The sequence below is a fragment of the Ictalurus punctatus genome, chromosome 22, assembly GCF_001660625.3.
Source record: "Ictalurus punctatus breed USDA103 chromosome 22, Coco_2.0, whole genome shotgun sequence".
In the NCBI taxonomy this organism is placed as follows: Eukaryota; Metazoa; Chordata; class Actinopteri; order Siluriformes; family Ictaluridae; genus Ictalurus; species Ictalurus punctatus.
In genome coordinates, this window is record NC_030437.2 from 6,298,797 (window position 1) to 6,313,796 (window position 15,000).

The 15,000-nt window shown below is 40.6% G+C and overlaps 1 protein-coding gene across 5 annotated transcripts in view; it reads left to right on the forward strand.

Moving 5' to 3' along the window:
- Positions 1 to 15,000, forward strand: part of LOC108256036 (uncharacterized) — an 82,826-nt gene that overhangs the window by 47,704 nt on the left and 20,122 nt on the right. For all 5 annotated transcript variants that reach the window (XM_017452514.3, XM_053674555.1, XM_017452515.3 and 2 more), the window contains 2 exons: positions 12,268 to 12,426; positions 13,286 to 13,433. In XM_017452514.3, the coding sequence (XP_017308003.1) occupies positions 12,268 to 12,426; positions 13,286 to 13,433 (307 nt within the window). The remainder of the gene's footprint in view (positions 1 to 12,267; positions 12,427 to 13,285; positions 13,434 to 15,000) is intronic.

Below are 15,000 nucleotides of genomic sequence, written 5' to 3' on the forward strand. Positions count from 1 at the left end.
CATAGCAACCACTTTGCATCATCTTCCCACCTGATCTGGGTCTCTGAGCCCTCACCTCGTGTGTCTGGCTCTGGTCATTTTGACTATTCTCAGGGTGATTTAGAGAAAAAAGAAGGAGGTGTTCAGGCTATTGTTCCTCCTTTATCTCCCCATGGACTAGCTCATCTGTGGCCCTAAAGATGAAGCAGCCAGACCCACATTAACCCCTGTGCCGCCTATGTCCAACCCTACTCCGCACCCAGGGGCTTTAAAAAACGTGCATTATTCATTCCGCATTCAAATGACATGCTATCCACTCGTGACCGAGCATAATGAAACCTGACACTGTTTAGAATTCCGACTCGCCTCCGCAGCAAGAGAAGGGCAGACGCAGCTCGAGCGAATTTTCGATCTCTCATATGTAGTGCAATTCACATTTCGCCGTAGAGTCAAATTCTTAATTCAGTTATGCAAAGAGAGTCCTTCGTGTAGGGTTATACTAATGGCTTGCAATCAGTAGCACAAATACGAGAAATCCCTCTCCGCTCAGCTATGTTTTGTCATTTACTGCTCTTGATTGGATTTGTCCTGGCTAACTACAAACTACTGATGTGACTGAATACGAATACGTTATTCCGAATGAACGGATAATGTGTTTTAAAGCGATACAAATGAGAGGCGTACTATTTCTCCGGTCATGCGGGTGCAAAGGAGTGGTCAGATACGAAGCTCACCGGACAAACAAAGAGCGCATTCAGTTGACACAAACATGATGCATTTATAGCATTCGTTCATTCAGCCTTTAGTGTCTGTAAAATTTGTTAGAAAATATCACGGGCTGGTACAAACATATCATAATAACTGTCCGAGAAGGATAAAATTACATTTAAAAAAAAAAAAAAAAAAACACAGAGCCAAGAACATCTCTAGTTGAGACCGGTTATGAGCAGGAGTGATGTAGCTGAGGTTGAGGAACTGTCAGAGCCAGATATCTCAGACAATGCTGAAAGAATTTTAGTGTTTTCCAGTGTTTCCAGTGGGCATAATTATTTTTAAAAAGAATTTTTTTAAAAAACCTTCACATTTAGGCCACGCCCACTCCAAGTACACTAAAACGGCGTACTGTTTGGCGTTACACTGTCACTTATTGTGCCTATTGTCCTGCTTTAGTAGTATCGTGCTGTCCTGTGTTTTTAGCACACGTCTGCACGTGCACTTTGTGTAGAATGTGTAGATCTTATTAAGTTCTGTGTCGTCTCATGTGGTTAGTGTGGTGTTTTATGTAGCACCATGGTCCTAGAGGAACGTCGTTTCGTTTCACTGTGTACTGTACAAACTGTATATGGTTGAAATGACAATCAAACACTTGAACTTGAAATGTGAATGTAGCCGCTTAGAGGATATTTCGGACACTAAACAGATGCAGATACTGATACAGATTAATTGCATTGTGTTACACCCTTAATACAAACATTTTATTCACATATGTATGATGTTTATCTTTATTAACCAGTCTATACAGGATTTCGCAACAGTTTTTTTTTGTGATTGTTAAATAAACACTTACATTAGTGTACACGTCTATTATCTGCGAGCTAGCACAAAACGTGGCATGCTATCTTGCAACATATTTAACTAGTATTCCTAAGAGTTGGTTAGATACTAGCTTGTAGCTAAACACAATACTGCAAAGTGAGTACTGAGGAGAAACTTCTTTAAGCCTCCTCATGTGATATTGGTGAGGCTTAAAAAATAATTGGCATCATAAAAATAGCTAGTTATGAAAAATAAAACGGGACACACAGCACAATCAGCTGTTAACCTGATAGTTAATGGTATTAGTTGATTTTATTATTTTGTTAATAAATAAGACATTTAAATTGGATCAATGTGTATAAAGAAGGGTTCCTTAATTTGAACTGTTTTTGTACTGTACTGCGGTTAAGAGTATTACTGAACACTGTCGTTTGGACCAAATTAGACGTCTAGAAAGGTCTTTTTAAAGTGATGTAGAGATGTAAAATCCATTGTATTGGATCTTTATAGAACTTGATACTCGATGCTTTTTAATCTTACAAAACAGTAAGCAGTCAAAACATCTAAATGTTTCAGGGCTTATATATTGCTTATATAATATATTTGTGCAGGCCATGTCTAAACTGTAAACTTGGGTTGTAGTGAAAGTTTTTACCTGCTGAAATGCCCGTTATGTGCATTACAGCTCTTCACCTGGAGAGAACGTTTTTAATACTAAGGTCACAGCAAGTTCCAGGCTGTCAGAAACCCAATGGGGGGGTGGGGTGGGGGGCTGTTTCTGCCTGAACGGAGATGCACATATCAAGATCTTCATCATCAGTGGAGGATATCCGTCACTCCCCGAGCCCTGTGACAAACAACCCGGCTCCAGTCTAGGAGAACCCCCATCAAACACACAAGATAGATGTGTCCACTTTGCATGGTGGAACCTCAAAACGAGTGCAGTCAGGGACCCATCTGTGGTATATTATAACAAGGCTACGTGATTTATTTCAATTTTGCATGTGTGTACACAGATTGTTTTTAGTCATTTAGAAGGCGTGCCCTCCCGGTGTTGGAGGTAATTGGTAGTAAACGTTTACATGCCGTGATGGATTTCGTGGCACGAACGCAAACCGCAGCACCAGTAATCATGTAATTGCAGGCGAGCAGATTTACGTAAAAATGTACGGGGGAATTTAGCTGGCATCGGAGGGCGCCTGATTTACCATAATTACATCGGTTGGCTTTTAATTGCGTGATTTTAGCCGTTAAGGAAGAACAAATAGAGAGCATATGATGTGCTAACTATGAGCTAGCAAAGTGTGAGATGGAAGATAAATGGTTCTTTTTCAGGGAAGTGATTTCATGGTGTAGCCCATTTCCATAGCAGGATCCGTAGGGATAAAAAAGGAAACCCCAGCCTTACAGATGGCACAGCAAGGGGTGGAAAGGTCTTTGTTGTAGGTTCCACTGTGCTCTCAGGAGGGAAAGGATGGGCTTTGTATCCAGGAGAGAAGAGATGCATAGGAATAACTGAAGTACCTACCATTTAAAATAGATCTAAAGGCAGAACAGCTGGTGCCTCAACACTGCTGGTGGGCTTTTTCCTCTCTCTCTCTCTCTCTCTCTCTCTCTCTCTCTCTCTCTCTCTCTCTCTCTCTCTCTCTCTCTCTCTCTCAGCAGGCCCTGATTGATCTGTGTATCTCCTATTAGCACTGATTTACACCACCGGCACACCGTATTCTCGAGGTGCACTAATTCTCTCAAACTTGTGTTGTATATAAAATATACATGAAATAAACACGAGGGAGGCCTAGTATGAGTAATATGTAATCTTATTGAGAATTCACTGGGCTGGTGGACTGTATGAACAGATGTTCACCTAAGACACAACACACACACACACAGAGGCCTGGTGTGTTTGCAGAAAACAGAAATTAATCTGTTTCATATTCTGTTTCATGAAAAACTCTTATAGGGTAATGTACATGCAAGCACTATAAACAAAAAAAGAAATGTAGAACAAACATAAAATTTACTCATAATGTTGATGGTGTGTTTGAAAGTGTGAGTTCTCGACGAAAATCCAGTCAGGAAGCGACACAGACAAGGTCAAGTTATTTTTAAAGAGTGAAACAAAACAAAATATATTTTGGAGCCGGAACTGCACCTGCGTGATAAGGGTCGCTCAACAGTGCCAATTGATGTAAGTAATGGTGTTCCGGGATAGCTAACTCTAAACATGTTGATGTCTGGGTCACCCTGACCCTAAGAGAACTGTATAAATAGAAGAGCTTCAGCTCTGGTTTTTTAGATGGCATTTTGCGACGTCTCAAACCGTGTGGATCTCGTGTGGTGGAACGAGGTCTCGCTCACTCACTCACTCACTCACTCACGGCTGGTGTCTTATTTTTCTTTCTCCAATTGAATATGTGAGTATCTGTTTCTATGTTAAGTGTCTTCAGGTAATAGGCAAAATTTGGGCCAGCACTTGCAACTGATTTTCCCTTTTAACTCTTCAGCTGTTTCAACATGACTTGTTTCTCCTCATGCAAATTTTTCAGTCACCGCTTTAACAATGATTGACTTTAGCAGTTGACACCCACACGTGGCTGGTCACCGTTCCTCAACCGCCCTCTAAAGTAAAGACTAGTGCTATTGCCAAAATTCCCTGCTGAAAGCCCAGAATGTTGGTATAAGGGGCTAGGTTTATCTCGAGGTGTCAGGAAACATTGGTTAGAACTCAATATCTGGAGTTTGCTACAAAGCTTTAGCTTGAGATTGGTGATATCTGATAAGGACTGTGTGGGAGCTTTTGTTCAAGTGTCGGACGTGTTTGATAATCATTCTCAGATATTTCCGTCTGGTAACTACAACTAAGGTGGCCTGTAAGAGTGCAAAACACATTAATAAAAGCTTCTCTTTTTTTTTTTTTTTAAACACACAACAGCAAATCAGAAAAACATGAGAGCAAAATTCAAAGCGGAATAATAAATATGAATACACAGCTGTAAATATGGAAAAAATGTCAACGTTGAGATAATGTTGTTATTAAACATGAAGCACTCGTATGAGAACTGAGAGCGAACCTGCCTAAAGGAAGCAGTGTTACTCAGCAGAAGAATTACTCCTCACAATAATAACCTTTGCATTAAATTGATTTTGCTAGGCTGACTAGGTAACATACAGAAAAGGTGCAATTTGTTTCCCACCCTTTCTGCTTTTAGTTAAAGTTGTTGTGTTTTTAAATTTGCTGTCGCGCCGTATGAGTTGATGTCGCGTTTTTAGTTTTGCTGTAGTTGTGCGAGTTGCCGTTGCGCCGTGCGAGTTGCCGTTGCGCCGTGCGAGTTGCCGTTGCGCCGTGCGAGTTGGGTTGAACGAGTTGCTGTTGCCTTGTGCGAGTTGCTGTTGCGCTGTACGTGTTGCGTTGTATGAGTTGCTGTTGCGTTGTACGAGTTACTGTTGCGCTGTATGAGTTGCGTTGTACGAGTTGCTTTTGCGCTGTATGAGTTGCGTTGTACGAGTTGCTGTTGCGTTGTACGAGTTGCTGTTGCGTTGTATGAGTTGCGTTGAACGAGTTGCTGTTGCGTTGTACGAGTTGCGTTGTACGAGTTGCTTTTGCGCTGTATGAGTTGCGTTGTACGAGTTGCTTTTGCGCTGTATGAGTTGCTGTTGCATTTTTTTGGTTACATTTTCTGATTAGCTCTTTTTGGTTTGTTGTGATTTGCACTTGCGTGCCACAGTCAGTAACTGTGCTGATCGAGTTAGCAGTAAAGAAAGCATACCAGAATGGTAATAATCCTTTTTTTTTTTCTTCTTCTTCTTCTATGTCCATTTAGGCAGGTTTCACTCGGAAAGTGTAGATATTTACATCAATAATTTAATTTGCTGCTACAGTAATGAAGAGACACCGAGTATATTTTCCTTCAGTATATTCTCCCAGGTTTTAATTGATTTTGCCGTAGAACCTTTTTGGTGTCTGTCCACTTCACGCTGAATGAAAAAGTAGATGTACTCGATTTTCTAGCAACCAACTTTGTAGCTTCAGCCTTGAGTAACAATGGTTGCTAGGTTTAGGTATTTATTCACAGTTCTATTTACACTGTGTTTCCAGGTGCTAATCTAAGCTGCTTTATCTTCTACAATTTTTTTTTTTCAGATGCATTTCTTCATGACCTTAACCTTGTGAGATCACGTCTGTTTGAGCTTCAGTGGATTCTCTAACTTGGCGCTCTCAAATCGATTTTCATTTGAAAGACCCTTTTTGTGTAGCTTTGATGTTTTATTCACACACCATGCTCTTTAACCTCTTTAATACTTGAAGAGAAAGCATAGAGGAATATATAGGTGTGAGGAAAAAGGAAAAAGAATGTTGCCATAGAAATCTTGGAAAAAATTTTTTTTTTTTAAACATGGCCTTTATAGGATTTTATTTTATGTCACATTTAAGGCTGTATGTATTTCTATAATAAAAGGTTGACGGATTAAATTGCACGCACGGTTATTAGGTTCCAGAGTCAGTCCAACGCTTTTAAATCAGTGTGTAGCTTTTCTTTATTTTTAGATTTATAGTGTATAAAATATTTAAGGCATTTAACAGCTCTGGTCTTGATCAAAAGCCACAGTTAATAAAGAATTCTGTTTAAGTAAGCCTACTGAGAAGCATTTATTTCAGAAGTAAGTAGTCGATATTTATTCTTTTGATTTTGCTTGTGGAGGTTTTGAGGTGCAAAGCCGATGTTAAACTAGCCCGAAGCTAAAACACCTGCTCCCACTGCAAGCATTTAAATGAGCCATCATGCTCTGGGTTGAAGCTGTGGGAAGCCTCAATGAGAAACCGAATAAACCAACGATGTGTATCGTCGTCGTCATAATTTATTTATTTATTTTAAAGACTACACAGTGAACCGCTGCCCTGCTCCGTCGTTATTGCACATGTAATTACCGCTGAGCTGTGACAAAAAGACAGTGGAGGTGAGAAGGAAGATGAGAGATGGAAAAGAATTGTGATCGACTCCCCAGCAGGTGTTCTTCAAGCGCGTCGTGAGGCTTAATGTGGAGGGGAGATGGACTTTGATGTACAGCCTGACAGGAGTTACACACACGCTTATCATCTTCCAGTTGATTCGGTGTCCTGTATGTCGAAATGCAAAAGCAGGCTAATTTGTTTTCAGTCTTTCACAAGGGCAAAAAAAAAAAAAAGGGAGTGATGAGTTGGACACATGAAGTCACAACATCTTTTCAAACTGCTGCTCACGCTGCATCACAGGGCAGCGTAACACACTCTGAGGAAAGCGCTAGCTGCCCTTTTCCGAATACATGATCTCACAGACACCCACGATTGGCTCGTGTCACCGTGATTGACAGGAAGAGTAACGCAAGTAATGCGATCCCTCCCACCTGGCCAATTTTGCTCACTTGGACTCCCAGCTACGGAAGATCTAGAACATCTCAGGAAGAACTCAGGAGCATTGAACATGCAATATGAGGCACTTTAGCTAAGAATGCAAAAGTACAAGTTGTTTATCCAAATAGATTAATTAAGCATCCACCGTGCAATTTACCAAACCTGAGAGTCACTAGACTGGCCATGGTGCGGGCAAATCGATATGACCACAGGGCAGGTATTAAATGTGTCAAGACAAAATGAAACAATTTTCAAAATTATTATGACTGGGGGCCATGGTGGCTTGGTGGTTAGGATGCTTGCTTCGCACCTCCAGGGTTGGGAGTTCGTTTCCTGGCTCCACCCTGTGTGTGTGTGTGTGCGTGTGTGTGGAGTTTGCATGTTCTCCCCATGCTTAGGGGGTTTCCTCCAGGTACTCCGGTTTCCTCCCACAGTCCAAAGACATGCCTGGTAGTCTGATAGGAATCTTTAAATTGTCCGTAGTGTGTGTATTGGTGTGTAGGTGTGTGTTCACAATCGGTTGGCACCCTCTGCCTTGCACCCTGAGTCCCCTGGGATAGGTTCCAGGCTCCCCGTGGCCCTGTGTAGGATAAGCGGCATAGAAAATGCATGGGTGGAAATTATAACTCATTATTTCCACAGTGTTTTTATCATCGTTATTCAGCCCATTTTTCTGTGCACACACTTCAAAATTTGTTCATATTCTATATGAACAGTTGTTTTGAAGTTTCTCGCCACATTTAATCGGAGTTATTTGACACATACTTGCGTATACATGTGGCAAGTTGCAGATTACTTTTCTGGGAGGGTCTAGGAGCTCTGACTTCGCCTTTGCTATATAAGCAAACCATATTTAAATATTTTGTCCTCCGCCTACTTTGCATGTAATGTTATAATCACAAATACACACAAGCCCACCCAAACAAATAAGTACTATCTGTCTGGTACCTTAGCAAATCACGAACATATAAATGTATAATAAAGGGCAGATTGCATCTTAAAAAAGCTGGAAAGTGTTTAAAATTAGTGCAATTTTTTTTTTTAAAAAACATGACATCACTTGGATTCTCAGTAAGATGGAACCAGCTAGAGTTGAGCAGAACAATGGACTGATTGATTTGGATTTGTAATCCTGCAGCAGCTGTATCCTCTTGCTGCCAGCCTCGCTCACTGAGCCAAAAAAAAAAAAAAACCCAAACTCACATGAGACGATCATTATAAATCCCATACACTTGAGCTTCTTTAACCGTAAATATCCCCACCCCCTTCTCTAAAAAATCCCTTGTTTTAATGAACTGGATTTTCTCCAAGTGGAGGGTTAGGCTGTGGAGCAGACACCTTATCTGTCAAAGGAGATCAAAGTAGCTCATAGGATCAGAACTAAGCAAGCGCTACTGGTGCACCCAGCATTTAATTAGGTCCTAATTGGCTTACGGGTAAAAGGACCTGCTGTGCAGGTGTAAACAAGCTGGAGTACAGTCCATCCACCAACAGGGGCATCTCTAAAGGGAGGAAAAGGAAGCTGTTATTATGGGCAGGGTGATGAAATGATGGTAATGAATGCATAAATAGCAAAACGAGGAATGAATTTTGAAAAGCGGTTGGAATCTCATTTCTCCAGGCTGAATGTTGGAGAACAAAGAGTTCACTAAGCCATGAGACCTGCCATGAACACTGAGATACCTGTGACAGGTTCTGTTATTGTCTTATCCGTGACTTTTTTTTTTTTTTTTTTTTGATGGGTCCTGAAGCTGCAGCTTATCATATTAATAGACTTGGAGATGCATGTCTGAGTATTCAGCAGTGGCTTCTGCATGATTAAGGGGCTGGAGGTACATGACGGCCTTCGACGGCATAGTTTATAGACTGCATTTTATAGCTTGCTATTCTAGACAGTACATTATTGAATCCAGAGGGACGTTGTGGTGCTTAAATCCATTATTCATGGCAGTCAATGTTTTTATTTATTTTTTTTTTTAAAAAACATTTGCCTCATGTGGTAGTGCAATTTATTTCTCCAAAGCTCAAAACTGTTAACTTATCTCAGAAGTCAGTCTCCCAGGATCATTTTCAGAAATTTAACGAGTCCCTCACAAAGCTCAGCTTACACCCAGAATCAAATATGACTTGCCAAACTAAAAAACATTAAATAAATTATTTAAGGCTTTTGTGTCCATTTTGTGTCTGATAACTGCTCGGGTTTGGCTTGCGCAACTGTGCTATTTCCAACTTCCATCACTAAATGTAGAAGGAGTTGTGGGGGGAAATATCTTCTGGAATAAATAATGTATTGTTCCTTGTCACTGGCATGGTGCCATCAGATTTACTATAACTGACCCTTAAACACCACTGGTGTGCTAGGAACCACATACACATTACCAGGTAAAAGATACACACTACAAAAACAAAAAGATTCACCCTCAATGGTAGCACCACAGCAACCAGGAAAAGTACAGTTTGGTACCTTTTATTTGTGCGAGTGTACACTTGAGTGTGCTCTATATGACGATAGACCTTCAGCTAGATCATAAAAAACAATTAAACAATATACCAAACTAGGGCTTGGCGATATATCGATGTAATATGGATATCGTGATAAATGATTACACGATACACTTTTCAGAGATATCGTTGGTATGTGTTTTTTTTTTGTTTTGTTTTGTTTGTTTTTTTACATTTTTAATCATTAGTAATGGTACTGAATAGATGCTGTTAACCTAATCATCTTTGTCTTTGTAGGCAATTTTTTTTAAAGTATCGTCAAACTCGGTTTGCCAGGGTTGTTTTTGTTTATTTTACTACTGTTTTGCAGGCAGTTTGTTGGGTAAATTATATATCGGATACACGTCGTGTATCGCTGAAATCTCCTCAAGTATCGTGATATGATATTTTTGTCCTATTGCCCAGCCCTATACCAAACCAAAATACATGGACTTAGTAATATCAGTGCTGTATTTTGTATGGCCCAAATGTACAAGAATAAATAAACAATTAAATAAATAAAAGAATGCTCTTTCTCATCCTTCATACTATATGGTCAGCTAACAAATAGTTAAGTGCAAAAGTTTGCACACCTGTAGGTACATGAAAATAGCATTTACTTTATAGCAACAGGACATACGTATGAAGTGTGATGAGTCACATGTTTCTTCAATAGCCAAATAACAAAAATGGTCAAATCGTGTATGCTAAGGGGTTATTAGCGCAAGAAACAATATTATATCGGTTAAAAACTTAGTCGCCTTTCTAAATGTGATAAATATTCTCTACTAATTTGTAGGCCCAGGTTTAATCTTTACAACTTTTACAATTCTGCCAAAATGTCATACTTTCCCTTTTCCAAAGTACACTCATATTTCATTTTTAGCATCTTGGAATTGTTTTTGTACGCTTTGTTCTTTCTACTTCTTTCCGTTTTCCTCTTAACACCTGGAAAACATGGGGGGAGATACAAGTAGCACATATAACGATTGACAGGTTCATTTGCATGCTGTTTTGTTGACTGGCACTCCCATCAGGTGGCAAGGTAACGGTGAAGGGATCCCATGGAGACATTCACGCCATGTGCAATGTAAATGTACGGTTAAGCCTTGTCATAGCAATGGATGGTGTTTATTCATGGCCCGCTAAACAGCCCGGGGCCCTGTAGTGCTCCGTTACTGTAAACAGTGAAGGAACAGGCTTTTAACCCTCACCTCTGCTACATTCATCCAGACAAATGATCAAACTGCTGAGGCATTTCACTGACAGATTCCTCACATGACTAACCCTCATAGAACCTGATTTACAGACAGAGTGACGACCTTTCCGTGAGATATGGAGCAACTGTACTTTATATTTGACTCTCCATTCACATTCAAATATGTGTATCCAGTCTGCCAAATCTCTATTTCAATGGGAACAGTAGATTGCTGAGGGAATTGGTTTGTCCATGCACAAATACACCACCGTATGCAAACATGTCTGTGTTGATGACATTTGAATTCAGTTCAATACGGTGTTGTATGGTTGGGGTGTGTGTGGTTTTCTGCACAGCAGTGTCAGGTTATGTTTTTTATATATATATATATATATATATATATATATATATATATATATATATATATATATATATATATAATTTTTTTTTTTTTTTTTTTTTTTTTTCAATCACATGCGTGAATCTCATCCAAGAAAAAAAATACCATAATATGCACCAAAGCCTCCTGTTTTCTGCCTGTTTGGATGCATTCGTTGGTATCCATGAGCAAGAGCTGATAGGATCTCTCGCAGCACAACTCTCTTCATTATTGAATAATTCATCAAAGTAAATGTGTCAGATGAGGACCTGAACCGGCCCACTGTCTCGTTTTTCCAAGGACTAAGCAGATTCACTTGACTTGCCCAAAGATATAGTGTTTCCTGATGCTTTGTGATCAGGAGGTAAAGTAGACAGAATCCTGTCAGCAGGCATAGTTTAGTGGTTTTATTCTTAGCAGAAAATCACAGATTTGAAATGGAATAAAATGAACTGGGTTACAGAATTATATTCAAATTCCTGCTGATATGTTTGTGTTTTGGTGTGTGTTGAGTCCATTGTTGGTGGGCATTGAATACCCCGGATGGATCACAAGTAGATTAAATGTAGGATTGGAATTCTGGATGTGAATCTGTCCTCTCGAATCACAGTCTTGTTGTGTTTTATTTCTAGCCATGAGCTTTTTGCAGTGGACTATTTTGATAGAAACAATTAACAATCAGCCCCTCCAGGATTTTGCTATTTTGATTTTGCGGATTTGACTTTAACAAGACTCGCCATGTGACGTCATCACGACGTGCATTCGGCCAAAGCCCTCTTTGATTCATGTGCGTCCAACATGAGTACAGCTAAAAGGTCTTATTTACCAATAAACATCGCTGTGAAAGACCATGCGAAACAATTTCAAGCGATTGTGATTTTGCCAATTCAAGTAATTTTCTGGAAGAAAAAAAAAAGCGCACAAAAACAACGCAGGTTGCATCGCACATTTTGGAGGGAAAAAAAAAAACTGCATGAACCATGAAAATTAACATTTCCATCAAGGACATTAAAACCCAAGAAGTAAGGTTTGATTGGTTGTGATAAGGTAATTCAGACCTCCTTTGTTGCTACTATTGCATGGGAAATGATGTTAGCATTTCCCAACCACCAGAGAACGTTCTACCGTCACAGGCCCCATTATGTGATGGAAAACACAGTCAGCCAGGGTGCAGATAGTTTTGTGTACAGTTATGTTTTACTACATTGTTTTATAATCTCCCAACAGCATAACTACTTAATCAGCCCCTTTAGCAAGAACGTCTTGGCTCACAATCTATAGCTCACTGTGACTGTGTGTTTGCAGGCCAGCCCAGAGCAGCGGGTAATTCAGGAGCTGGAGGTGGAGAATATCCTGGCAGCGCTGCCAGCTTTTCCCCGAGGAGCACCCCTCCAGCGTGCAAGACGCGCCGCCCAGGCCCTGAGCCGAGCCGCCAATTACTCAGTACTGATGGCCCAACAGCAGGTGGGTGTGCTGAGAGAAAGAACAGAGAAAAGGAGGGAGACTGACTCACAGCTGTATTGGCTCGTCTGCGTTTGTCTGGCTCTCTCGCTCTCCTCTGCAGCCAGCAGGGTGGTCGTGGTCATGCTTTTGTGTCAGTTATCCTTGTTAATTCCTGTCTTTTTCCATCTTTCTTCTTTTTCATATCTTCTGTTTCCTGTTCTCACTGCCAAGCCCAAGCTCATGCCTCCTCTTTGTGGTAATCTACCCCACTCTGTATGCTAACAGTCTGTCAATGCCAATCAATATTTCATACTAAAATAACCTGACCGGGGCGTTCCTGTCTAAGCCTCCTTCTTCACGCTCAGGGGTCATCGAAACTGTTATTTCAGGAAAATAGTCCTGATTGTACCTCTCTATTGTAGCACAGAAGGGCTAAGCCATGAATCATTCATGATACACTCTTCCTGACCAGGAGAAACACGATGATTAATGCAACACTTGTTGTGACGCCTCTCTACAGTCAGGAGCAGCACTGCCCAGGCGCCTCCTGACTCCGGGTTATGGGTCCATTATGCATTTTTAAAGACCTGGCATTTGTAAGATAGGAAAAGTGAGGAAATGCACGTTTCTAAGAAGGCCGTTTCACTACATCTGTGCGTACTGTTAGATAGCGTGTTCATGAAATGTTGTGATTACCTTTCTTCGAGGCGAGGTCATGATTGGTTACGATTTGGGTTGTGTTTCAAGACATTTGCTAGAATACCGAACTTCAAAGTAGCATCTGCTTTTCCAGTGAAAGCTGTGTTCCTCAAAACACCATCTGGCCTTTTTGCCTTGTTGTTGACGATGCGTATTTTTGTATTCTGTTCTCGTGATGGAGGTGGAAGCTCTCGAGGCCGAGTTGGATTTCCATAGAAGCTTGTACAGCCTGCAGGTCCGGACCGTAGAGGAGCTCGTCCAGGGAATCCGACAGGCGTATCGAGCCTTCCAGGAGAACATCTCTCAGAGTCTGTGTGTTCCACTGCAAGGTAAATAGTCCTAAATCTCCAAAACAATTTGAATAGGCCCATGTGTGATCGAAATGAAATCATGATTTTCACTTTGCAGTGGATATAACTGTCCTCTCACCAGGTTTGATGCGACGTGATCGAACCTTCAGCCTTCAATCAGCAAATTCATGAATGTAACATAAATAATTAGCGTTCTAATACTGTGTTGCTGTATAAACCTGCTGTCTGCACTCTCACAATATGTTTTATCTGAAATGATTCCATGGTGCTGTTGAGTTCACAAATCTGATTAGTCAGAAATTGTTCACTAAGGGTTCACTAAAGTTTCTATAACAGTATTATATTAATGCATTCATTCTAATACATTATCATTTCTATAGTAACAGCTCATTCACAGGAACTTGTATGGCAGGTGCTCCATGTATTCTGAGGCCAATAAGAAATGGATTTCAAAAACATGTTGTTATTTAACAAAGAAACGCACAGCATTGTTGATATGATTAATCTTCCTGTAGTGGTTTATTTAACATTTATGGAAGGAGTCTCCAGTGTCAGTACTGGAGAGTCTTCAGGACAGAAGTCTTGTTAGTTTACGCTGTCCACCCCCCCCCCCCCCCCCCCCTTTTGTATTATTATCTTCATGAGAAAGAAAAAGAGAAGCTGATGAGGGAGTGACTGTTTATAGAGGTATAGTATAGCCATTTATATCTTTGTACCCCTAATGGAAATGATAACTAGTCTTGTTAACATTCCACAATATAAACATGTAACTAGAAATGTCTAATAAATAAATAAATAAATAATACAGTGTATCATCCATCCATCCGTTTTCTCGACCGCTTATCTTACAGAGGGTCTATGCCAGGGAACTCGGGGCACAAGCCGGGGGACACCCTGGACGGGGGGCCAACCCATCACATGGCACAATCACACACACATTCACACACTATGGACAATTTCAGAGATGCCAATCAGCCTACAGCGCATATCTTTGAACATTGCACTGTGCATCGTCTTAGCCCGAACATTTTCTGGAAAGAGTAATTGTGTCTACCTGCAGCCCGCAAGCATGCAGTTCCAGACATCAGCTATTTCTGCTTAGAACAAACCACATAATCAGGACACTACTGTTTGGTAATATTGATCCTGCTGACTGTGGAAATGGGGAAGGGTGGATTTTTTTTATTTTATCAGACGCTTGCTTGAAAAAAAAAAAAAAAGATATATATATATCAAATATAAAAGAGCAGAGCTAGTGATTAGTACTGTATCTCAAGTGCATTCTCAGCACCTGCCCATTTTCATCTGCAGCTTGGATGAATACTGGGAAGGTTTTGTGTTAAATTGCGTGTAGTGTTTTTGCGTGCGTTTGTGTTTTGGCATGTGTGAGTGTCTGTAGCAGTACATGAGAACAGCTGCTTAGTGAAGCCATTCAGGAGGTGATGATAACAAAGTGCTAGTGGGGAGCAGCAGGCATACATACCAGAGTGAGTGTGTGTGTGTGTGTGTGTGTGTGTGTGTGTGTGTGTGTGGTAAATAAGCTGAATCTTGCACCTGAAGATACATTTGTTTTTGGAATAGAGCC